Below are 25,293 nucleotides of genomic sequence, written 5' to 3'. Positions count from 1 at the left end.
CTGAAATCATAAGCAAATGTTAGCCTTGTCTATGGAAAGCAAACTGCTGATGCAGAAACCAAAACACCAGCAGGAGCCCAGGCAGCTAAGGCCTCATTCAGGCAGGATGTGAAATGTCAGGCCATTTGTCTAATATTTTCACTGCAGTGGTTACTTGATGTTGGAACAAAGCACAACACTGACTTTGGAGAATTCCTTGGTTTTTTTTTTTTCAGCTTTAAATATTGGCATCCACTCACCAGGCTTGAGAACTAGAAAAGCTACATGGATTTCTAGAGTGAGCAACAATTTCCTCTGGCTGCCATTTCTTGCCAGGTTGGTGCCACTCAGCACACGCCAAGGGCAGAGACCAGCTTCTTATTTCATCTGGCTATGGTGTAGACCTATAGTCACACCACTAAGGTAGAAAGCTCACAGCCCCTCCAATAACTGACACAATAATGAAATCAGAAAGATAAAACTAAACAATCCATTTAAGACAGAAAAAGAGGTATGTATAATCTAACAATGGACCCCGGTTAAAAGATGGCATTAGGTAGGTATTTGTATTGTCACTGCACTGCTAAGTCACCTAGTATATACACACATCTCTAAATTTTTCTGTATAAAAATTCTGGTTTCAAACTACATTCCTTATATAGACTAATTTACTTAAACATTTAAACCCCAGAACGCTAGCAGCTAAGGAAGTTAAAATCAATGGATGCCCTGACTAGAAATGTAAACCAAATGTGCTCTAGTAAACATTTAAGGATTCAAATATGCTTTTACAGCTGGGAGAAAAACTTATATGTTTGTGTGGCTCCTCTGAGCCTAAAACCTCCCTGCAAGCATTCTCACAATAGCGTAAGCTCCATCAAAAAAGAGGTGAAAATCTATCAACAGAACACAATCCACAGCCCTACAGTCATCCATGAAACCGTCCAGGAAGTCTTCATATTTGCAAGCTCGCCTTGGCCAAAATGTCAGGCAGACCCCCCGGAATTTGGGGAGAGCAGAGGGTCAAGCTGTAAACTCCAAGTGCTAGTGTTCAAACACCGAGGTCTTTCAGCTCTTTCAATCCTCTTCCTGGAATTCTTGGGCGACCTTCCCTTTACTATGATTTGCTCCTCTCCTCCTGCTGTGACTGTGTGAAGGGCATCATCACATGGGGAGCAAGTACCTCTGTCTCCCCACTTGCCTGAAATAAGCAGGCACATCCCATCCGTGAGACTGGAACTTGCAGGAGAAAATGAGAAGTGAAATCTTTCACACACACACACAGTTCTACTCAAACTATAAGCTTTTATTATTGTATTTTACAGATCATTCATTCAGGACATGCTGCATCTGGGGTTGGTATCGTCTCCCTTTTGAACGACAGAATGTGCATAAAAGTCTCTTGCCCACACTGAACTCACACGTGCCTGGCAGGAAGGAGCTCTCACGAAGTGCCAGCTGGATGTGAGCTTGCCCGGGCAGCAGCAGTGCCGTCCTTGTTTCTGAGCTGCCACCTATTCACTGGAGTTAGGTGGGTCAAAGCTGAAATTTAGCTTGGAATTTAAGTTTCTAATTGTATACTTTTGGTTGTAGTCTGATTAGGTTTTAGTCTGCTTTAAAATCAAAAGGTCATCCAGTCACTCTAATATGATCATTTTGAATATGGAAATTTGTTATTCACATGCTGTACCTCAAATCAAAGAAAAAGCAGGCCTCAGTATCACGTGTCAGGAAAAATTAGAAAATTGTTCCTTTTCCATTTTGCCACTCTGCTCCGTTTTCCTCATAAACAGTTCCAGCTTGGAAAACAAGAACTTCCCCCTCTCAGACAGATGCAATAGTGGGAGGAAGGGCTTTGGTCTTAAACTAGAAGCTGCAGCTGAAACTCTCCCCGTCTAATCCTGCCGGCTGTGTGCATGGCTCACACCATCTTTTCTGAGTGGGGAAAACCGCTGGCACTGAACAGCTGAAAGGCTCGCTGCAATCTATGCTTCAAGAACAAGTGAAAGACAATACAACAAAACACATAGACACTGAAGAGATTCAACTAATGTCCATCACCTATTCTGCTAATGTCAGTGCTTTTCGATAAACTTCTCAACATCTGTGTTGGTAAACTTCTTAAGATTTGTTGTAGCCCAACCACGGTGACAAAGTTCCCCTGCCCATAAAGCCTAGACAAAAGTGGATAAGAAATATGAAGTCCAAAGCTATAGAAGACAGCAGTTAGGGAAGTAAACTAAACATGCCCCTCGCCTGCATGCTGATCAGAGTGGTGAAACTGAAGACAGTGTTGGCAAAGTGACTCAGACCCACAGCACAGATCTGATCAAGGGCACAGCTCATAAAAATAGCAACAATTTCGAATTCCCCTATCCAACGTTTAGGAAACAATCCAATAGCAAGAAATGAGAGCGGTTCAATGCCAACAGTTTGACCTGTGGGCGATCAACCTATAAGTCCTCAAAAGAAAACGTCCTTGCTTTCCCTGGGACCAGCAGAGATGGGGAAAAAAATAAAACACAGAGGCTGGGGAGTGGGGGCGTAGGAATCAACATAGATGAGGTTGGACAGTTACGAATTCAACAAGAGAATTCAGCAGAGAGACCTGGACATTTTAAACCAGTGTAAGCTGAGAGTTAGGAAATGTTTAAAATTTGAGCCCCAGGACTTCTCATACTATAGTAAAAATATAGGTATTCTTCAAAGGCGCTATCTACACGTGTTGCAGTGTGAGGTACAGAGGAATTCTGCAGAAGCCGGACTCCTTGGAAGTATGGAAGGAGCACAGCTATGAATTCACAGTCAATCAAGAGTGTATCTGAGAAAGGACATCCCTTTGACCCAGTGAGCAGCTGGAAGAAAGAGGCATTTAGCAGAGGAGGAGAAAGATGATAGCCCCCTACAGAATCTGTCAGACTAAGCCTATGATGAATGAGGTTTATTACAGTAAGATCACCCTCAAAATCAGCTTGTGGAATGGGGGCTACCCTTTTTATAGCAAATTCTAAGAATACATATATCAATGTCCTTCCAGATAAAAAAAAATGATACTTTATTATAACTTTTAAAATTGCAGAACGTCAGACTGAATATCATTAGACACATAAACAAAACCACTCATCTCTAAAGTCATCTTCTACACCCTCTCAAAATTCGGCCAGTGAGTTATGCCTCCGTGAATTTTCCAGTTCAACCCCATTCACCAACATGAAATAAATGGAAACACTAGCCTTTTGGTTTTGCCCACAGTTCCAAAGTGCTATTACAGGTGGAATATCTGCTGCAGAAGGTCATTCTTGCTGCTGTGGGTGTGAGTAAAATATCCATCTCTTCGCCTCTGGTCCGGCAGGTTTTGTTCTCTTTCTCCTTGTTTTGTCTCCTTCCGCAGGGGTTGCCTTACATACTGTAATCAAAAGACATCCTCTGCTCAGAACCACAACAGATAGCGAGGGGTTCGCGTGAGAAGTAATGTTACATAGTAAGTTACTGAATCTACAATGAGAAATTAACTCTGGGGTTACAACTCAAATATGACTTCAAGGTAAAGAAAATAATTACTTGGCTGGCTAGTGAAACGCTTAGTTCCTTCTAAAATCATAATTGCAATATGGACTTCTGCTTCACGCTGCATCCCAAGGCACAAATCAGGTAGCCTACATCTCCCAAATGATCAACAGAGCACTCCATCCTATTTTACCCTCAATGCTGAGAAATTACTCCTGGGCCCAGAAGTTGTCGCATAGGTGGCTTGGGTTACTCGGTGCTCAGGCAACAACTGCCACAGGCCCCACCTTGATGAACACCATCGATTTCTTTAAATATGATGATACTAAGATGGAGGCCCCTGCTCAGAGGAAGCAAGGATATAAAAGCTGGGACAGACTGTTGAGGGTCACTACACTATAGACCCAGATGACACGATGGAACGTGAATACTGAAGCTTACAATCTTCTGAAAAATCTCTTTTTCAAAACCCATACGCCCTTTTTTCTAATCGGGAAATCAGGGACAGGGAAACATTCGCATAATTACCCACCAACATGTTCTTCTTAACAGAAGTGAAGATTATTTTAAGAATATGAAAAGTGTTTCAAGACATCTGTTTTCAGGGATAGACCAGAGCAACAGAAGTACTTTTCAGAGTTGTTTCACTTTAAAGTCTATCTCAAGAACAAGGGCAGCCTGCTTTCACAAGGTACCAAGACATGTTCTGGCAAAAACATTTTCACGTTAGGTTATATGCTGTCAAGTTCAACTATTTTATACATATCTGATCCTTTTCTGTCAGCAAAAAAGGTACAATTTTTTTAAAACTCGAAAATCAATAATTTCTGGGTAGGATGAAGGTAGAATTTTGGTTGTATTTTATACTTCAGAACACAGATGAAACCAAAAGGTCTGCAATTGTCTCTACATTCACATCTTTCAAAGGTCCTTTTCTCCTTTTACATGAATTCATCTGAATCATTGCCATCCTGTAGGAAACAAAAAAATGAGACCATAAAAGCCTTGAAAATAATTCAATATTTAAAATTTACAATTATCTTAATTAGCAAGCTGCCTTCTCATCTCAGTTGCTGAGTTCAGAAAGTAAAATAATTAAATTCACTCATCACTTCTCCATCTTAAGTTGTCAGTTTCCTGAGAGAGCTGAATTAACAGCTGTATTCTGTGAGGTGTCATTACATGGCCTGATTACACAGCAATAAGTGACCACTGATTTCTAAATAATGAAGTAAGTCCCACCTGACCTAGTACAGTGCAAAACAAATGTGACTGTAAGAAAACATGACAGGTCCTTCAACAAATGTACCAAGCAAACACTACCTCAATATCCTCATGCCAGCAATTCTGCCAATATGCAAACTATTTCTGGCCTAAGTTCCAGTAATCTGAGCCTCAACATTGTCACAGATCTGGGACTTCACAACATGGCTCTGATTTCTTCTTCTTCTTTAATAGGAAAGGCCATTAGGAAGTCAAACATGGGCTAGTTTACCAAGTTAGCTGGTTTGTGACATTTTTTAATTTAAAAAACCTTTATAACGGTATACAGCACAAAGGGACTGATTTCATTGCGTGGCTTATGAGCAAGTCCTGAAGGCCACACACAAAGGTAGAGCCCTGACTCCTTTTTGGACAACATTCACTAAGAGTGTGCATTCTGATTTGCTTGCCAATGTCACAACCTGAACACTCCACTTGTTTTATCTTCTTTCTCTTTCCCATTGCTTGACACCAGCATTGTTAGAGAAAGGGATCAGACTAAGGCTTATCTAAATGGCCCTTATTAAAGATGGTAGAGAAATACGATACGGGTAGAAAACATTAGTTCCTGTGAAGTCTGGTTTTAGCTCCAGCTTCACTTAGTGGTTTTCTCTGTGCTTCTCTTCCATTAGCATAATGAACAGAAGCCACGGTAAAAATGTCTTCCATAATTGTACAAAGAGCAGACTAATGACTGTGTTATATCCAGGCGCCAAGAGTATGATTGCCCTAGAGTCTTAATCTGAAATAAAAGCAGTAGCAATGTTTGAAAGAGTCATTTAGTATCTTCAAATGCCAGCTTTAGATCCCAAACACTGAAGATGAACAACTCAGTAAGACAGTCTGGGTTGTTATCAACGAGAGTTTAAGCCATTCCCTGTAAAGGCTGTGGGTTAGATGTGCAGAATTCCCACTTGTCTGGGGCTATGTTTTGGAATTACAGTAATTACTCTTCTTGATGAACCTGTATAAGCTAAATTAAAACTTAAGTCCTCTATTACATAAACACTTGCCCTTAACTGAAAAATCAACTGATCACGTTTTAAATTGGATCATAAAACATCTGTATTGCTTACACTTCTACACTGCTGGTGGGAATGTAAACTAGTACAGCCACTATGGAAAACAGCGTGGAGTTCCTTAAAGAACTAAAGTAGAACTACCATTTGATCCAGCAATCCCACTACTGGGTATCTACCCAGAGGAAAAGAAGTCATTATTCAAAAAAGATACTTGCACACACATTTATAGTGGCACAATTCACAACTGCAAAATCGTGGAACCAACCCAAATGCCCATCAATGAATGAGTGGATAAAGAAACTGTGGTATATATGTACAAAGGAATACTATGCAGCCATAAAAAGGAATATATTAACAGCATCTGCAGTGACCTGGATGAGACTGGAGACTATTATTGTAAGTGAAGTAACTCAGGAATGGAAAACCAAACATTGTATGTTCTCACTGATATGTGGGAGCTAAGCTATGAGGATGCAAAGGCATAAGAATGATACAATGGACTTCGGGGAAGAGTGGGAGGGGGTAAGGGATAAAAGACTACAAATATGGTACAGTGTATACTGCTCGGATGATGGATGCACCAAAATCTCACAAATCACCACTAAAGAACTTACTCATGTAGCCAAATACCACCTGTACTCCAATAACTTATGAAAAACAAAACAAAACAAAACAAAACACAAACATCTGTATCCCTTAACAGAAGATGGTTACAAGGAGAATTAGTCTATTCTTTTAAAGTATGGAGAAAAACTATAAAAACATTTTCACTGAAAGAGAGAATAAAAACACCCAGTGCAAAACTTCCTTGGAATCTTGAACCTGATTCATACTTGGAGCTCAGGAGCAGGGGTTGCAAGCAACAGAGGGAGAGTAAGGGTAGAAAGGTTAGCAATCTTTTGGGCTACAAATTCAATTTCCTAGTCTTGGGACTTTTAACATCCATCACTGATCAGATGGTGTTTGTATATGTACGTATGTAGGTGGGTAGGTAGGTATGTATATGTGTGTGTGTATTTATTTCTCAACTCTAGAATGATATACAAACTTTACAAATCCATAATGAGAATGAAATGACTAAGGTCATGAAATAATATGGGGGCTAGATTTCTGGTGGAAAGTAGCCTCTAAAATACAGAAAAGTTCAAAAAGCAAAATAAGCCCAACAATGACATCTGAGCTGTGGTATGTTCAAGACTACTGTTTAGCGATAAAGTGTTCCAATAGTTTCAAGAAATCTGAAATTAGCTTCCAGAAAGGATTAAACACATCTCATCTTTTCATAATGATACTCTGGAAAAATAGCAACCAAAGACTATATGAACAAGGGATTAAAATATGACTATTTACAGAGTAGGTCAAGGAAGACTTTCACTCGATGTGTCTTTGCTTCAATTCTGAAGCAGCCCTGTGGAATAATATGTCTCCAGTTTACTGATGATCAATACTCCCTCAGAGAGTTTAAATGACCCAACCACTGTGACAAAGCTCCCTTGTCCAAGGGATTTTTAATCCCTCACGATTAGCAAATGACAGTTAAGTCTCTAAACTTCAAATTCAAAGCTCTATTTAATTTAATAATGCTATTCTGGAATTTTTCAGGAATAAATTATAAAGAAACGTCTCCGATTCATAAAGGAGCCTCATAAATTTAGTTCTTCATAGATATGGGATTAAGAATGTTGTTCTTACAAATTTTTAGAAGCATATGTAGATATAAACAAGATGTAAAATCCTATTACTTCTAATTCATGCATTAAATCTGGGGTTTGACTAGATGACTTATAAGGGATCTTAAATTCTGTTACAGTTGGCCCTTGATTTCTTTATCTGTGAATTCAACCAACCTCAGCTCAAAAATATTTAGAGGAAAAAAGCAATTTAAAAAATACAATTAAAATAATATAAATTTAAAAAATACAGTATAAGAACTATTTACATAGCATTTACACTATTTAGGTATTATAAGTAATCTAGAGATAAAGTATATGGAAGGATGTGCATAGGTTATATGCAAATACTACTCCATTTTACACAAGCGACTCAAGCATCCTAGGATTTTGGTAGCTTCAGGAAGTCCTGGAACCAATCCCCCACAAATACTGAGGGATGACTAAATTTTTTAACTATACTATAAAACATGCAAAATCCCAAATATATCCACCCCGTTTCCATTTTCTGCAGACTGCTCAATAGCAGCTAAATTGTGCTATCTCTAGGTACTTCAAGACAAATTTTGGGAGAGACAGCCTCAAGGACAATAATTCTCTGACACAGTTCCAATCAAATAATTAGATGTGATGCTAAGAAGATCTTTTCAGTGCTGTGTCATAGGCCATCATCCGTTTTTATCCCAGGTCCTAAGGAACATGAAAACAACCAATTTTGTCACTTAGGCTTCACTTAGTCACATAAGATCTTAGGGTAAGTACTTTTATTTTAATTGAAGGTGATAATTTTGTTCTCACTCAATTATAATATGGACTCTACAGTCACAGTGATATAGAACACTAATAAATGAAGGCACTTTTGCATGCCTGCAACCAGAAAAGAGGGGAAATTGAATAAAGTCCTGTAAATATAAAATGAATAGACCTGTATTCCACAGTAGACAAGCTCTGACAATCACCTTCCCTGAGATGAGCTACTTAACAACACACATGAGGAAGTCCACAGGGAAGGAGGCGCAATGCCTAACAGACTCCAGCCTGAGTGGTGTCCTGGTTGCCAAATCACAGTCACCTATTTGCAACATGTAAGGCAATAATGGCCAGTAACACAATTATTAAAAACCCTTAGTGAATTATTTCAAGGCAAACATTCATGCAAACCACCTGAACGTACCTGATTTGAAGACATATTTTCAACTTTCATTAGTGATGAATAGCTCCTAGAAGGAAAAAAAAAAAAAAACACACATACATACATTTAAAATATGGTGATCCAGTCAACAAATATTTGATGAACATTTCCTGTGTATCCAGCACTGCTCAGGGGCTTTAGAAGAACCGCAAGAGCTATTAGATATAATCTCTGAGCTCAAGGAGATTGTAACGTTCAAAGGATACATATTTATAAACAATAAAAAAGATGTGCACAGCACTTAATAGTTTACAAAGTGCTTTCTCCCACTTGTTTCATGTCACCACCTCCACAATAACTTGGCGAGACAGGTGGCATTATTCCTACTTTTTAGATGGGGAAATTCACCTATGGCCAAGATCTGATATGATTCACTGCTTAGGTATATAGCTCAGACTGTAAATGCTACAGGAATTCAAAGGAGGAAACACATCAGTGTGGGCAGGAGCTGTCAGGGCACCCTTCACAGCAAAGGGAGAACCCAAATCAAGCCAATCCAGTGGGCAGGATGAGTGAGGGGGCATTTCAGATCCAGAGAGTGGGATGAGCAAAGAGACAGAGATGGTATCTATATGACTTGCTGAAGATCCAGCTAACTCGGGCAGGTTCTCAAAGTAAAGTAATGGGAAATCAGGCTGGATGTGGGGTCCAATTATGTTGTCTTGATTGCATGACTGAACACAATGTGTTCAGCAAGAAGCCATAATACACAACTGTGTAAAGCCATAATGAGGTTCGATGGGTATTTATTAAATATCCATGATGCATAAGACCCTGTGCTAAGCCTGGGTGGAGAATCGGATGAGAAGAAAACAGAAAATGATGACTAACACAAAGCCTGGACCCACAGAACTTACTAGGAGGGGAAATAAGACTTATTCATCAATAACTACAGTGAAAAGTACTATTAAAAAATACACGGCTGGGGGCAGTGGCTCACGCCTGTAATCCAGGCACTTTGGGAGGCTGACACGGGAAGATCACGAAGTCAGGAGTTTGAAAGCAGCCTGACCAACATGGTGAAACCCCATCTCTACTAAAAATACAAAAATCAGCCAAGTGTGGTGGCGTGCGCCTGTAATCCCAGCTACTCAGGAGGCTGAGGCAGGAGAATCACTTGAACCCGGAAGGCAGAGGTTGCAGTGAGCTGAGATCGCACCACTGCACTCCAGAATGAGCAATAGAGCAAGACTCCATCTCAAAAACAACAACAACAACAACAACAAATACACAAAGAGACAAAGGAAAGTGAGACTACATAATACCAATGTTTTGAAAAGAATAGTCTGTAGCAAACAAGAGTAGAGAGAGGAGAGAAGTGGTCAAGGCAAGAAGGTCCATTCAAAATAACAGTATTTACCATTGACTAGGTGTCCTTTATTTGGTAAGAACTGTAGAAAGCGCTTTCTACATAAATTACTGCTAACCTCTACAACCACCTAATAGGTCAAGGAGTATTTTAAGCCCACTGTACAAAATAAGAAAGCAGAGTCAGGGTGGTTAAGTTCATTGTCCAAGGTCTTAGAGATAAGAAGATATGCCAGCTTTTGAACCCAGGTCTGACTCCTAAGCCCACACTCTTACCAGGCCACAGCTTACTGCAATACCCCAATTTGAGGGCATGAATCCCTGGAGTCAACAGCTGTAATGGTAAGAAGGAATACAGAGAAGAAACAACAATGACATCAAGGTTTGTTGCTTGGGTGATTTGAAAAAATTAAGAGAAATGGGAAAATGTTGCAAAGAAGATGTGCCTGGTTTGAGACGCGCTGCATCTGAAGTCACAGTGAGACACCCAAGTAAATATGAACTGTAGAAACTGAAAACTGAAGACCAGTGGGAAGGAGAAATGTCACAGTCAAAGATAATGAGTTGGGAGACACCCGGAGGGAGAGACCAGGAAGACTTTCCCTCTGGAGAGACCTGCAAGCTTGTAAGAGTAAGTGGTATCCCCAAGGAATTAAAAACAAAAAGAAAAACAACAACAACAAAAAAACACCAGACAAGATCAACGGGTTGCATGAGCGGGAGGAGAAAGACATGTTAATGAAACAAAAGTGGTGAGAGCAGAGAATGTCAATCCTGACTGCATCTGAAAATCACTCGTGAAGATTTAAATGGATCCATATGCCCAGTTGTGGGGATCTATCCAGGCTGAAGAATCACTGGGTCAGAATTGCCATCTATGCGATAATGAGGCACAAATTCACTTTTCTTGGGCCAGGAGCGGTGGCTCACGCCTGTAATCCCAGCACTTTGGGAGGCCGAGGCATGCGGATCACTTGAGGTCAGGAGTTCAAGGCCAGCCTGGCCAACATGGTGAAACCCTGTCTTTACTAAAAATATAAAAATTAGCTGGGCATGGTGGTGCATGCCTGTAATCTCAGCTATCCGGGAAACTGGAGCAGGAGAATCACTTGAACCCAGGAGGTGGAGGTTGCAGTGAGCCGAGATGGTGCCACTGCACTCCAGCCTAGGTCACAGAGTGAGACTCAGTCTCAAAAACAAAACAAAACAAAACAAACAAAAAAAACAAACAAAAACAAATTTACCTTTTTTTTAGTTTCCTCTGAGCTCCATTTCCATTAGTCCAACTACCTCCCTGACATCTTTTTGGAGATCTCAAGGGTATTTTCAGATTCCTATGTCCCTATCCAACTCATGGTCTTCCCCCTACCAAACCAGTTTAGTTCTTTTCCAGTGTTCCCCAGCTCAAAGAATGGCATCACTATCCATTTCATTTCCAACTGGAAACCTAGGAGTTCCATTCTTAGCCCCCTTTTCCCTGCCCTTCACCTCAATCCAAACTATCATCAAATCCTAATGTTTTACCTAGAAAATTATCTCTCATTGATCCACTTCTCTCCACCCCAAGTCACCACCATATTCTAAGCTACCATCATCTGTGATGTGGAATGCTCTTAACCTGGTCACACCCACTCCGGTTCCCTTTACAATCAGGTCAGCAAAGTGACCTTCTCAAAACACAAGCTTCATTGTATTAACCCTTGCTTAAAACCTTTTGATGGCTTCACAGTGCTCTTAGGATGAAGACAAACACGGCCAGCAAGGCCTGCGTAGACTGGCCCCTTGATCCAAGTGCCCTCTCATCCCTGCTGCTTTAGACATTTGGGACTTTAGTCCTGCATTTTGCCTTGCTGCTCCCATACAAGGTCTTTGCATAGATAGTTCCCTCTGCTTTAGAGCACTCCTTCCAACTCTTTAGCTATCAGAGTTTTGATCTTAACTTCAAGACCACCATATCAGGGGACAAGTGTGGTGGCTCATGCCTTTAATCCCAGCACTTTGGAAGGCTGAGGCAGGAGGATCACTTGAGCTCAGGAGTTTGAGATCAGCCTGGGCAACATTGCAAGACCCCATCTCTACAAAAAAATAAGGATATTAGCTGGGCATGGTGGTGTGAGCCTGTAGTCCCAGCTACCAAGGAGGCTGAGGTGGGAGGATCACTTGAGCTCAGGAGTTTGAGATCAGCCTGGGCAACATAGCAAGACCCCACCTCTACAAAAAATAAGGATATTAGCTGGGCATGGTGGTGTGAGCCTGTAGTCTCAGCTACTAAGGAGGCTGAGGTAGGGGGATCACTTGAGCCCAGGAATTGCAGGCTGTAGTGAGCTACAATGGCACCCTGGCATTTCAGCCTGGGATACGTTTGGCATGTGTTTAACAGAAAGAGACATACCAATTGTTTCTAGTTTTCTGAATCCATGGAGATTATTAAAAAATACAAGTGATTAGCAACCACTTAGAAAGTGGGACTAATTAAACTTTTGAAGCAAAAATTGTATTCAATGAGACTGAGAATTATTTCCCCTCAGTTAAATACAAATATTTTATATGTTGAGGATGCTATGGAAGAAAGCCCAGAAGATACAAAAACTGTGTTTTGCTTTTTAAGTTTTGTTTAAATACAATTTCTGAAACTCATAAAATCATACGAATACCCTAAATTTTAGTACCATGCAGTTTAACATGAATTATGCCATATATAAGTTACTTGGTTTTTACTGAATAAAAATTACTTTAAAATTGAAACATAAAAGGAATCACCATACCAGGGAAGCTAATCTTAGTACATTCATGATGTACGACTAGTCACTCACTGCATAGACAAAGCACTCTGTCACCTGTAAGGGGACGCAAGGATGCACGAATGTTTCCCTGAAGGAGCTCACAGGTAACACGAGGAGGCACAGCACACAGTGTTATTTACAGTAGAAGGCAGTGGCAATGTGTATAAGATAAACAAAAAGAGGTACAAAGAAGTCGGTTCTTCATGAGACTGTCACCCATTTAATTAGTTAATGGTTTCACCATTTCCTCTCCTACATGTTACTTCATTCATCCTGTAAGTCTACCTTTTCCCAATATTCCACAAAACCTATAAAGGCTCTTTATCACTTACAACATGAAATTCTGGACCAAAGGAAACCTTTAAGTCACTCTACAATGTACCAAATTTTTCATTCTTTCACTTGCCTACATGTGACCTTGACTCTGGCCTTGCCAGTTTGTTCATTCCTTGCCTCAAAGGAAGCATGATACAGACTATCGGCTTCAGGATTAGACTTGAGTTTGGATTCCTGCTTTGTCAGTTACGGGCTAAAATCTTTCCACATTATCCTCCATGCTGAAGTAAGCTTTGCCTGAAAATCAAGTTCATGTCAATGTTCAAACTGATGATACATTTTCTGACTTACCATTTCACCTGGGTCTTGTACTTCTCTCAATCCAATTACCTGAGCTGTGGGTTCCAATTCTGATCTCCCAGTCTCTATCACAACTTTTTATTTTTATTTTTTGAGACAGAATCTAGCTCTGTCACCCAGGATGGAATGCAGTAAGCTCACTGCAGCTTCAGCCAACAAGTCTCAAGCAATCCTCCCACCTCAGCCTCCAGAGTAGCTACGACTATAGGCTTGTACCACCACGCCTGGCTAATTATTTTATTTTTTGTAGAGACAGAGTCTAATTTTGTTGCCCAGGCTGATCTCAAACTCCCAGACTCAAGCAATCCTTCTGCGTCAGCCTCCCAAAGTGCTGGGATTATAGGCATAAAACACTTTGCCCGGCCCCATCTGAACTTTTAAATATCCCTCTCTCAGGTAGCCATAGTCCTTACTCTTTGTTTTGACTGCCTCAACCTCTCATCTGTTACTCACCCATCCTCTATTTATGATGTTTCCCTGACTATTGCTTATTTCTTCTGGTTTCGACATCTACATGGGTTGACTTAATTTTGATGTAATAAATGTTTGGTTCAGTAACACAAAAAGTCAAATAAAAGAATGCAAAATTAAAAGACAGTAATAGACATACATTTCTATATCTTGGGTGGAAGATTCAAAGACAGAAATTAAAACGATGCTAGCACTGCAAAATGTAAAAACAGATTACAAAACAAGTCAGAAGCATAGAGCCTATTGCTGGAATTTCACAGATGCTGCAGAACACAGCAAACAGTAGCTCCGGATGTGCCAAGCAAACCCTTGCAATGTCACCGCGCCCCATTCCCGGCACTGCAGCCCTGTGCCACGTTCTTCTATCTTCTGCAGCATGTGACAGAAAGTTGTCTGTGTGGCATATGGTTAATGGAAATAAACATAGCGATTGTTTTTGGTTTTCTGAGATCCATGGAGATTATTAAAAAATACAAATGACTAGTGACAACTTAGAAAGTGGGACTGATTAAATTTTTGAAGCAAAAATCTTATATTCAGTAAGATTGAGTTTTCCCTTCAGTTAAAAGGAGTGTTTTATATGTCGATGACACTATGGAAAAAAACCCAGAAGATATGAAACTGTGTTTTGGTGGACAAATTTTGTTTAAATGCTTGTAATTTTTGAAACTCATAAAATCACATAAATGTCCTAAATTTTAGTAGCATGCAGTTTAATTTGAATTATGACATCTATAAATTACTTGATTGATTTAAATTGAATAAAAATTACTTTAAAATTGAATAAATTGAACAGAGGGCAGAAGAGTATAGTAAGTAATATGTGTAGGTTTGAGAATCAGACTGAGACTAAGTAGCCACATGAGCTTGTAGCAAGTTTCTTGATTGCTTCTCAGGCTCAGTTTCCTCTTCTATAAGATGCAGATAAAAATCTGCTATGGCTATTGTTGGCATTAAATGAGAGAATGCAGTAAACCACTTCGCAGTGCAGTGTTTGGCAGAGGGAAAACGTTCAGAAGGGTTAGCTATTCTTCCTTATTCAATGTTATAAGTAAATTAGGTGATCTTATGTTCCTAATATGATGTTCCATCATGTTTCTAAACAAAATTATGTTCGATTCATACAAAGGGCACTAAAAGGCATGTTTTCAATTTCCCCCCACTCCAAACTCAAAACAAAAAAGAATTAACTACTCTAAATCCTGCATCACTCAGAATTCCACACATTTTACCTCACTGATGGCGTTAATACCGTTTCTTTCACTTCAAACACAAAGCAGATTCACAATTCTAGGCCATATCAAATATTTAAACATATATGTTAGTTAGCCTCATATTAGCAGATTGTAATTCAGGGTAATGTTTCTGAAGTTCTCCATATGAACACTGTATTTTAAATGAAGCTACTAAGCCTGTTTTAGCAGAACCCCAACCAGAAACACGTGCATGTGAATAATAAATAACAGTATGTGTTCATTATACCTACGTTCTGACCCAACAATCTTTCTAAGAATCCAGGGCATTCCAACGAAACTGGGTTAGGACGTGCCTACGCACCATGTTTCTGATTCCACACCATTTCCAAAGGCAATATATGTTATCAGTAACCCTTTTTTCTTTTTGGTATATGTCTTGCAAATAAAAAATCATGGAAAAATCTAGGAGTTCTGTGATGAGAATTTGCAGGATTAATTTCGTTTAATTAGAACAACTAGGGGCCCTTCGGGTACAGCACTGTATGGCAGAACATCCACATTCTAGTCTCTAGAACCTATAAATATGTTAGCTTCTATGGCAAAGTAGACTTTGCCGATGTCATTAGTTAAGGACCTTAAAATGGAGAGATCATCCTGAATTATCTGGATTAACCCAATCTAATCACACTGTTCCTTAAAAGCAGAGAAGGCAGTGGTCAGACAGGGGACTGTGACTATGGAAAGCTTTGGAGAAGGAGCCACAAGCCAAGAAATGTGGGTGCCTCTCAAAGTTGAAAGGAAAGATTCTCCCCTAGTGCCTCCAGACACTTTGATTTTAGCCCAGTGAGAATACTACTGGACTTCCAATCTTCAGACAATAAATCTGTGTTGTTTTAAGCTACTACATTTGTGGCAATTGGTTTCAATGGCAATAGAAGACTAACAATCATTATTGTCATGGCTTCATTAGAATTCATGTCTTCATTAGAATTTCAGGAGCCAAATTGTACTTGAAATATTTAGCTGTTTAAAAAGGTAGTGCTTTGAAACAGGCCTTACCACATTACTTTAAACTTTCAAAACGTAGAAAAAGAGTTTTAAAAACAGCTTTGAGAATTACTAGCATTGGTTTTTAGAGCCAACACAACTTTATTTAAATAGCACAGCTAGTCAATAGTAAACCCCTCCCAAAGCACCTTTTCCTTTCCAGAAGAACTTTACAAACCAAATCAAACTAGGGATAACCTATGAAGGTTTCTCTATGAATAAAATTAGTTATTTTATTTCATCCACTTTCATATCCTGCCGCCATAAACAAGCAATTCTTTTAACCAACACATTAATATAAATGCCTTTTTTAAAAAACTGATTCAAGGTTCTGAGCTTGTTACATGTCCCTCCTTCTACCAATATATCATTTTTAATGGCTAATACATGATTAAAATCATCAGGGAATAATCTTTGAGGCCAGTCTCAATGCCACAGCTCCGACATACCTAAGTTCATCCATTTCCCTCTTCTTCTTCATTTCTTCTTTTTCTCTCCTTTTCATTTCCTGAATTTGGGCTTTTTTCTCATTCCTCTCTTCACGATCTCTGCATTCTTTCTCTGCTGCTAGGTCTGGGAACCGCTCCACTTTGGTCTTTTCTAATCGGTTCAGGATCTCATTTACTTTCTTCTCCACTGTCACAATTTTTACCTTTAAGGGAGATAGGAGAAAAGATATTGCATCTTTTTGTTTTTTTCTCCCAGAAGAGGGGTGAGGCTTTCCAGGGGTTTAGCAACCCAGTTTAATTCCCTTTAGAAAACACACATCATGCTCAGCCCTCAACAACAATGGTGTCAGACAGAAAAGATAGGATACTCCATTCAGTATCAGGGCTCCGCCTCCTTCAGTGGCACAAAACACTTACATCCTTCTGCCTGTGAAAGCCTATCTGCCCCACATCCATGTCAGCTGTTTTCTTCAGGTTAGACCACGGCGTATATACCACATTAACGTTGTTCATCTTGCAGCCTGCCAAGAGAGACTGTCTTCAACATGCAGGCAGGATGAGACTGAGCAATGTGTTCCCTTACCCACTGGCAAACTGCCATAAGCCGACAAGGGAAACGGCTTAGAATGAACAGGCCACCCATTGTTTTAAACCACCAATACTTTTTCAAAACCACCCACAAAAGGCAAATGGTAAAGCTGACAAAATTCAGACGGAAGTATTACTATGGCAAGTAGGGGTCCATGGATTAGCTTCAGGGACTTCTGAGGACTCTCTAACATTGGATGCAAAATGTATCATTGTGGTTTTTTTTGAGAGAAAAGGACTGAATACGTTTCCTCAGATTCTCAAAGGACTCCTTGACTCTGAAGGTTAAGCAGCACTGGAAAGCCATGGCCTGGGACTCGCAAGCCCTGGACTCTAGCCGGGACTACCACGAGCTACCCAAGTCCCTCTGAAGAAGTCCCCTGGCCCTCTGAATCGCATATGAAATGTGAGGAAATTGGACTAGTTGAATAGATTTTTTGCTTATATTTTCTTTCAGCAGTGGAACCCTTTTACTAAAGAAAATACAGAAGTCATCAGAGCAGAGGCGCTCTGGATAGAAGGAGTGCCAGGTGCCCTGTTCACTCCTCCTCCTACCCCTTGCACCACCTCCTCCACCACTCATGCCCTCTACCCCCAATACCCTCCCTGGCAGCTCTGGAAATCGCAGTTTAATCACTAGTCTGATGCTCTCTCTGGTCCTTTCAAATTAGATGGCAAGAGATTTCAATGCTTATTAAATCCCCATGTACACTGTAAAAAGCTGGAAGACGACTTTACCCAAGTGTTCAAGGTTAACACCACCAAAAATGGCACAAAATGACATCATGTGCTGCCTGACTATAATGTACAAAACTTCACTTATGTAATATTCCTGCCCCAAAGTGCATGATGGGATTCTAATCCAGAGGAAGCGTCAGACAAACCCCAACTGTGGGTTAGTAATCCCATTACTACAACTGGTCTGCACTCTTCGAAAAACAAAGCAGCATTTCTGGATTAAAGGAGACTAAATACAGCACAAGTAAATACAGCACATGGCCCTGGATCCAAAAAAAAAAAAAGCTATAAAGAAACAGTAGTGGGACAAGTGGCAAAACTTAAATATGGACTGTATATCAGAACACGGTATTCTATCCATGTTAAACTTCCTGAATTTTACCACTGTAATGCAGTTATTTAAGACAATGTCCGTGTTCTCCAGAGAAACATGTTCAAGGGTCATGATATCTACAATTTCCCTTCAGATGGTTCGGCTAAAAAGGTTAATGAGTATGCTATATATAAAGCAAATAAATATGGAAAAATTTAAAAATTGATGAATCTAAGTGAATGGTATATGGTAGCTGTACTATTCTTGCAACTTTTCTGTATATCTGAAAGTTTTTTCAAAATAAAGTTTCTTTAGAAAATCTCCATGTGCAAGGCACTGTGGGGGATACAAACATGATTAGACAATGACTCCTGCTCTCCACGACTCTAACGGAGCAGGGCAAGCACATAAATAACTTGGATTAAAAGGAGAACTGATCAAATGCTGTTGGAAAGGTAGAGGAAAGTGCTGAGACAGCACAGAGAAAGTGGGGCCACTCACAGCTGAAGAAGGAAAAGCCTTCATCGAGGAGGCTCACAGAGCTCAGGGGTTACGCCAGAAGACTTGAGTCAAATGGGGTGACATCAAATCCAGTGTCTACTGCACTTTAGACCTCTAAGACCTTGAAGAAGTTCCTTAATTCTCTTTAAGATCAGTGTCCTCCTCTATAAAATGAAAATAATATCTAACTCAACAGGGTGGATAATTTGTGAAGTACTTAGCACACGGCCAGGCATGTAATTAACGTTCCATCAATGTTAGCAATTACTACCACCACTATACCTACTATGTGGACCTTAGCTTAAATCTGGACTTTGATGACTGACAAGGACAAACCTGAAGGCAGAAGAAACAATACAAGCCGGGTGCAAGGTCAGAAAACAGCAAATATTGGCTTTGGCTGTAGGGTGAAATACGTGAAGGAAAAGAAGTCCGCAGTCAAATCAGAGATGCTTAAATACCGACTTCAGAAGTCTGGACTGAACAGTTTAGGCCGAGGGGAGTCAAGAAAGTTTCTAAACTTTTAAAAGTTTAATCTGGAAAGATTCATTGGGTGAACAAAGAACAGGCTGACCTAAGATTCTAGACCTATGACCCAGAACAGGCTGATTCTACAGCAACGAACAAGTTTATCCCCAATGTCCTTGGTTCTGATCACTGCAGGTGGTCAACCGGGGGAAAACTTTGTTCCTACAAAGTGCCTACAAGCAGAGTGTCCTCTAGAAATCTCAGAGCAAAGACCGTTTTCTCCACTCCTTGGCACAGTATCTTCTACTGACTCACAAGAGCAAGACCCTTGGGCTTAGCTCCTTATTTGCTAGCTGAGCTATCATTGCAGAAGGCTGAAGAGGAGAGAAAGAGTAATTCAGGGTCATGACTCTTTGCTCCTCTTTGTTTTCTCTAGAACTAGTAAACTAAGAAGAGATTAAGAAGAAAGCAGCTGGGCCAAGAATAAGGCCTCCAAAGCTCTTTTAACAAAGGCATGTCTGCTAGCCAGGGGCATGGGAAGGCATAAGGACATGTAAGGAAATTGGAACACAGAAGAAAAGAATATAATGACTGTTTCAATTCTTATTATTTCAGTAACTGAAGATCTTCGCTGAAAATCTTAGAAAATTCTGTTCTACTCATAAAATGGAATGTCCCAAAATGTATTACAATTTGTTGACTTACAGAGTTGAAAATCAGTGGCTCTATAAAGCAAGAGTTCTACCTTCTCTGGCTAGGTGCTGACTCATCATTCAAGTGAAGGTGTGGGAAGCACAGTCTGAGTGACGGGGAAAGGGGAATGCTGCGCTGCTCTTGTCCTGTAATTGCCAACCCCTGGTACCTGTTATCAGCTGTGGGTTTGCCCCATGTTTATCTTCTACCCAAACCATGATTGCTTTCCAACCCTCTGGAGCATCCTTCCACTCCATCTCAAGCCACAATAACCTCTACCTGATCTAGACCTATGTTCTACACCCTAAAATCGGATCTACTGGCTCATCCTTAGCAGAGCACCACCTCCTAGTTTCCCTTCTTAAACCCCACCTCTAACCTAATAATCATCCTTCTTAACCCTTCATGACAAGTAGATGAAATCTTGCAGGGCATAAATAAATACCAGGTAATCACCAAGCACAGTATGCCAGGCCCCACCTAAAACACTTAGGCTAATTGTTCTCAACCCACACTGCACAGGAGAATCACACAGAGGACTTTTAAAAGCAGTGATACTTGGGAATCACCCCAGACCAACTAAATAAGATTCTCTTCAGTGGGGAGGGGAAGTAACAAGATCAACTGACTTGACAACTTCACAATTTAAGAGGGAAAAAGTACGTAAGAGGAGGAGAGAAAGAAAAAGTAGAAAAGCATGATTTGGGGACTTTTCTAGAATCTAATGACAAATAATAGAAATAAAGATATCAAACAACATTAAAAATAAAGCCACAAAACACATTGTTCTTGCTTAGCTATCAACATCACCAAATTTCCCAAAGTCTTTTTATAATAACACTAAGTACAGACAGATCTAGACAACCTTCTATTCAAGGTAAGGAAACACTAAAAAGAGCTGAGACTCAGATAGGACCATCAAAATGACAGGGGTGGGGAGATCAGTTTTTAGTTATTTGACAGGTAGCAAAATTGCCATCCATCTTAAAGAAAAAACATGGCAAAGGCAGAGCACATGTTATTCCTTTGATGGAGGCCAAAGTCAAGAGCATGCTCACTAAAATGTAATCCACTTCAGACACAGAGAAAGTTAATGCTAATTCTAAAAACACCACTAGGAAAACTGACCTTGAATGCTATTGGCCTTCACAAGGTGGGCACAGTCCATCAGCACTTCCTTTGGGATGTCTTCTATATTCTCTCCCTGAAATACAAAAATAAACCAATTGGTCCACTACCTCATTATCCATTGACACCGGAGCACTCAAAGGGCATTTGCTGCCTTATCTACCAGGTATGACTTTATTATAAGCAGAGGTTCTTCAACTGTTACAGAACACTGAAAAGTAAATTTACTATGTGCATTATGAGAATGTTTAAAATAAGAGAACGCTGTAATATGAAAAATACTGACACTTAATAAGTAAAAACAAAACAAAACAGGAAATGAAAAAAACTGCCAGAATATTAATTATAATTATGTCTGAGTAATTTTTATTCTCTTTCTTCTCATTCTGACTTCTAGAAACCTTGTGGGAAAATGGTGCCTATTTTTGACAACTGGATGTCTTCCTGGCCGAGGTCCCTATGACCTTCCTCTCAAAAGAAAATGTGTAGTTTTAGTTCTCAGACAACTGGTAGGTCATCTGTCCTCAGCTTTAATCAGGAAAAAAGTTCTTGTTGTGTAGATCTCAACCATTCATTATAAGGAAGAAATAACAGAAATGACACTGATCCTTTTTCTCTACAGAAATTTGTATCAAAATCAAAGATGAATAAGTGAGGTGATGCCCCTTTTACAGATGCAGAAACAGGCCAGTTAAGTAACTTGCTCAGAGTCACATGGTGAGTAAGCAGCAGAACCAGAATTCAAAGCCAGCAGTCTGGCCCCAGAATCTGAATGAACCCCTTAGTCTTTCCGCATTTCCAACACTTCCTTCGTACCTACTAAGTACAACGGCTATGTCATTTACTGCAGGAAATTAATCAGGTAAAAGTTCTCAAGGAGCACACACTTTCAAACTGGGCACATTAGGCTGGGTTTAGGGGCTCACGTCGGTAATCCCAGCACTTTGGGAAGCCAAGGCAGAAGGATAGCTTGAGCCCAGGTGTTCGAGACCAGCATGGGCCACACAGTGAGACCCCATATCTACCAAAAAAAAATTAAACTGGGCTCATTATGTGCTTCCAAAAGAAAGTGAAATTGAACTTCAATTCAAACAAGTAATAATTGGTGATAATGTGAACTTGGGACTACCACCAGTATTTTCCATCTTCTGACACAGCAGATTCCCCAAAGAAGACATTAATCTGACCCAAAATGAAACTTGGTAATGCCATAATTTATTTCCTCTAAATCTAATAGTTCCAAAATGGCAAGAAGTTGCCTAAAAGAACTCAGAATTTTGCTCCAGCATAGAGTTTATAATCCTCTTTTCCTTCACCATATAGTCCTCAAAAACATAAATAGTATGAGATGGGGCAAAAAGTTTAACCTTGCTAGTAAACTAAAAAGTGAGTATTATCGCCATAATGAAGTAGCATCTTATATTCATCAAAACGGCCAAAAGTTTTTTTTTTTTTTTAAGTTATAAAACCCAAAAAGATTTTGGAAAACCTATAAATAGTAGAGAGCATTTTAAACAAGCACTGTACTTTCAGAGGGCAATCTGGCAACAAAGCAGTTACCAAACTATGTACATCTTTTGACCCAGGAAATCCATTCCTAAGAATTATTCTAAAAGAATAATGAAAAACAAAAAAACAAAACACAGAACCAGAAGGTAGATCATGAAAAGTTATTTCTTGGGATTCATAATGCTGGAAAATTGTAAACAACCTATATTCTGACAAGGGAATTTCATATTAATTGCAGCATATTATTAACTCAATGCAGTCAGTCAAAATAACAAATATGAAAATTATATAGCAACATAAAAAAGTTCACAAAATGTCACGTTAAAAAGTAATCAACCAAGGGATGTCAAGCTGAAATGTGGACAAAAGAATTTAACTGTATTACAAACACAGGACATCACATCACTGAAAGGGGTGGGAAAAAAAAGTAGCTTACAGCTAACTTTGGAAAATGATGTGTTTTTGTTGTTGTTGTTCTTGAGACAGGGTCTTGCTCTGTTGCCCAGGCTGGAGTGCAGTAGTGTGATCATGGCTTACTGAGCCTCCCGGCCTCAAGTGAGCCTCCTACCTCAGCCTCCCGAGTAACTGGGACCACAGGTGGGTATCCCACAACCAGCTAAATTTTCTTTATTTTTTGTAGAGACAGGGTCTCCCTATGATGCCCAGGCTGGTCTTGAACTCCTTGGGCTCAAGTGATCCTCCTGGCTCAGCCTCCCCAAGTGCTAGCATGGAAAACAATGTTTTGACTGGAAATGCTTTAAGGCAAAAAGCAAAGGATGACAATCAGAGCCATCCCCATGAGCTCATGTTTAGCTTAGTATAAATACAGATGGAGAGATACAGAAACAATTACGGATATGTGCATATGCATGGGTTAGTACACATACATGTATCTCCTTCTCTGTCACCTCAGAGGGCCGAAAAGCAATGACACTCCAGTAGTAACAGGCACACCCAGAGTCTAGATCTTTTTAAATTTTTTCACATCAGACATGACAAGGTTCAAGGGTGGCACATCTCATACACGCACATGAACAGCCAATCACCACACTCATAAACTACAAAAGGATCTGTCTAGATCTTGATTTCAAAACACCATTACCACTGAAAAGAACCAAGGTTCCTTGGAGAAATGCCTGATTCTGGAGCTGGGACAGGGAAAACACAAGACGAGCCTGGAACTCTCCGTAGTGCCAGAAAGCAAGGATGTGCTCAAACAACAAAAGGATGGGAGCAAGTCAGAGGACACGGGAGCACACGGAAGCCCACTGAAAGAGTTCCAGCTGAAGCTGCAACGATATCAGAGTAAAATAACCCGGTTCCAGAACATACCTCAAAGGATAAAATAAACACAGGAGTCTAGGCTGATGCAAATAAATGACTGAATACATAAATAGGGGAAAAGAGAAAAATGTTCCTTCCAGAATTCCAAATAATGTATATGACACTCCCATATCCAGGAAGTAGTGCTTAATTCCATCCTCCACCTCCTTGAGTATGGGCTGGACTTAGTGACTTGCTTTCAAATAAGAGTACAGAAAGGGGGAGAAAAGCGACCTTGTAGTAGAGAAACCTCCAAACGCTACGCTGGCCAGGCCATCAAGGCTCACGTCATCAATGATAAGTCACGGTAATGCACGCACCCGATACGCTGTGATGAGACAGGCACTTCACTCTGTGATATTCTCCCCCTAAACCCATAACCCATCTAGTCACGAGAAAATATATCAGATAAATGCAAACTGAGCTATAGTCTACAAAATACCTGATCAGTACTTCTCAAACTGTCAAGGTCATGAAAAACAGAGAAAGAATGGAGAAATTGTCAAAGACTAGAGGAGAGTAGGCAGACACAACTAAATGTAATATGGTACTCTAGACTGGCTACTAGAACAAAAAGAGGGCATTAATAGAAAATTGGTGAAATCCAAATAAAGTCCAGAGTTTAGGTGACAGCAACATGCCAAGGTTTGTTTCTCCATCTTGACAAATCTGCCATAGTAATGTAAGATGTTAATGATGGAGGAAACTAGGTGAAGGGTAGATGAGAACTCTGTATGACTCCTGCCACTTTTCTGTAAATCTAATATTTTTCCAAAGTTAAAAGTTTATAAAAAAGAAAGCAGTACACTCACAAGCATATATACCCTATGATTCAACTATATAAAATATACGAATAGAGACAGATTGGAAAAATAGTGGTATTGCATTACTAGGGGCCATTAAATATTTTTTCCTTTATTACTAGCATGTTCTTTTAAACTTCCTAAAGAAGCCCAGGATAGCTGGGAACACAGGCCCTTCACTGAGGCAGGAGAATCACATGAGCCACACATGATATCCACTGGAGGAGACACAAAGTCTGGGAGTGTCAACTGAATCGAAAGAAAAGGAAAGCAGAGATGACAGACAGCACACCAGAAGTGGCAGAATAAGCAGTGCGTCTAGCTGGGAAATATGTACACTACCTCCTTCTACATCTCAAAAATCATCTAGAATGTTACAGAGTGATTTTCTAGGTCAGAGGGAAGACATGTCTTCATTTGTTAACTTCTAGATTTGCATACCGACTTATTACTTTAAGCAATTTAATTGCAAAAGATAAAGAACAAGATAGGACGCATCATCAGGAGAAAAGTCATGAATCCATGTTTAAATTCAGTTACCTTATGTAATCGAAGGTATACATGAGCCGAAGAGAGTTTGTCCACATGAAACCTACAAAGAATGAAAACCACTTTTAGCAAGAGGTACAAGACAATTATCTCCTCAGGCCACACGCCATTTAAAGTATTCTGTTCTAAAAAGTGTTCACGCCATGCCTGCCACATG

At 40.0% G+C, this 25,293-nt stretch overlaps 1 protein-coding gene and 1 pseudogene across 10 annotated transcripts in view; both read right to left on the bottom strand.

Moving 5' to 3' along the window:
- Positions 1–1,264: 1,264 nt before the first annotated feature.
- LOC105482005 (coiled-coil domain containing 25) overlaps positions 1,265–25,293 on the bottom strand; it is a 41,703-nt gene continuing 17,674 nt past the window's right edge. For 2 of the 10 annotated variants that reach the window (XM_071068469.1, XM_071068467.1), the window contains 5 exons: positions 25,128–25,179; positions 20,953–21,028; positions 16,941–17,044; positions 16,524–16,726; positions 1,265–4,457 (listed from right to left, as the gene is read on the bottom strand). In XM_071068469.1, the coding sequence (XP_070924570.1) occupies positions 4,355–4,457; positions 16,524–16,726; positions 16,941–17,044; positions 20,953–21,028; positions 25,128–25,179 (538 nt within the window). In that variant the 3' untranslated portion in view covers positions 1,265–4,354. Of the gene's footprint in view, positions 4,458–8,615; positions 8,662–12,126; positions 13,298–16,523; positions 16,727–16,940; positions 17,045–20,952; positions 21,029–25,127; positions 25,180–25,293 lie in introns of those variants that run through there. The other 8 variants (XR_011607141.1, XR_011607140.1, XM_024792887.2 and 5 more) reach the window with 8 other exon arrangements.
- Positions 23,441–23,531, bottom strand: LOC112426719 (small nucleolar RNA U13; annotated as a pseudogene).

This window comes from Macaca nemestrina, chromosome 8, assembly GCF_043159975.1.
Source record: "Macaca nemestrina isolate mMacNem1 chromosome 8, mMacNem.hap1, whole genome shotgun sequence".
Lineage (NCBI taxonomy): Eukaryota > Metazoa > Chordata > Mammalia > Primates > Cercopithecidae > Macaca > Macaca nemestrina.
Note: the sequence above shows the minus strand (reverse complement) of the source record. Positions and strands in the feature narration are given on the sequence as shown.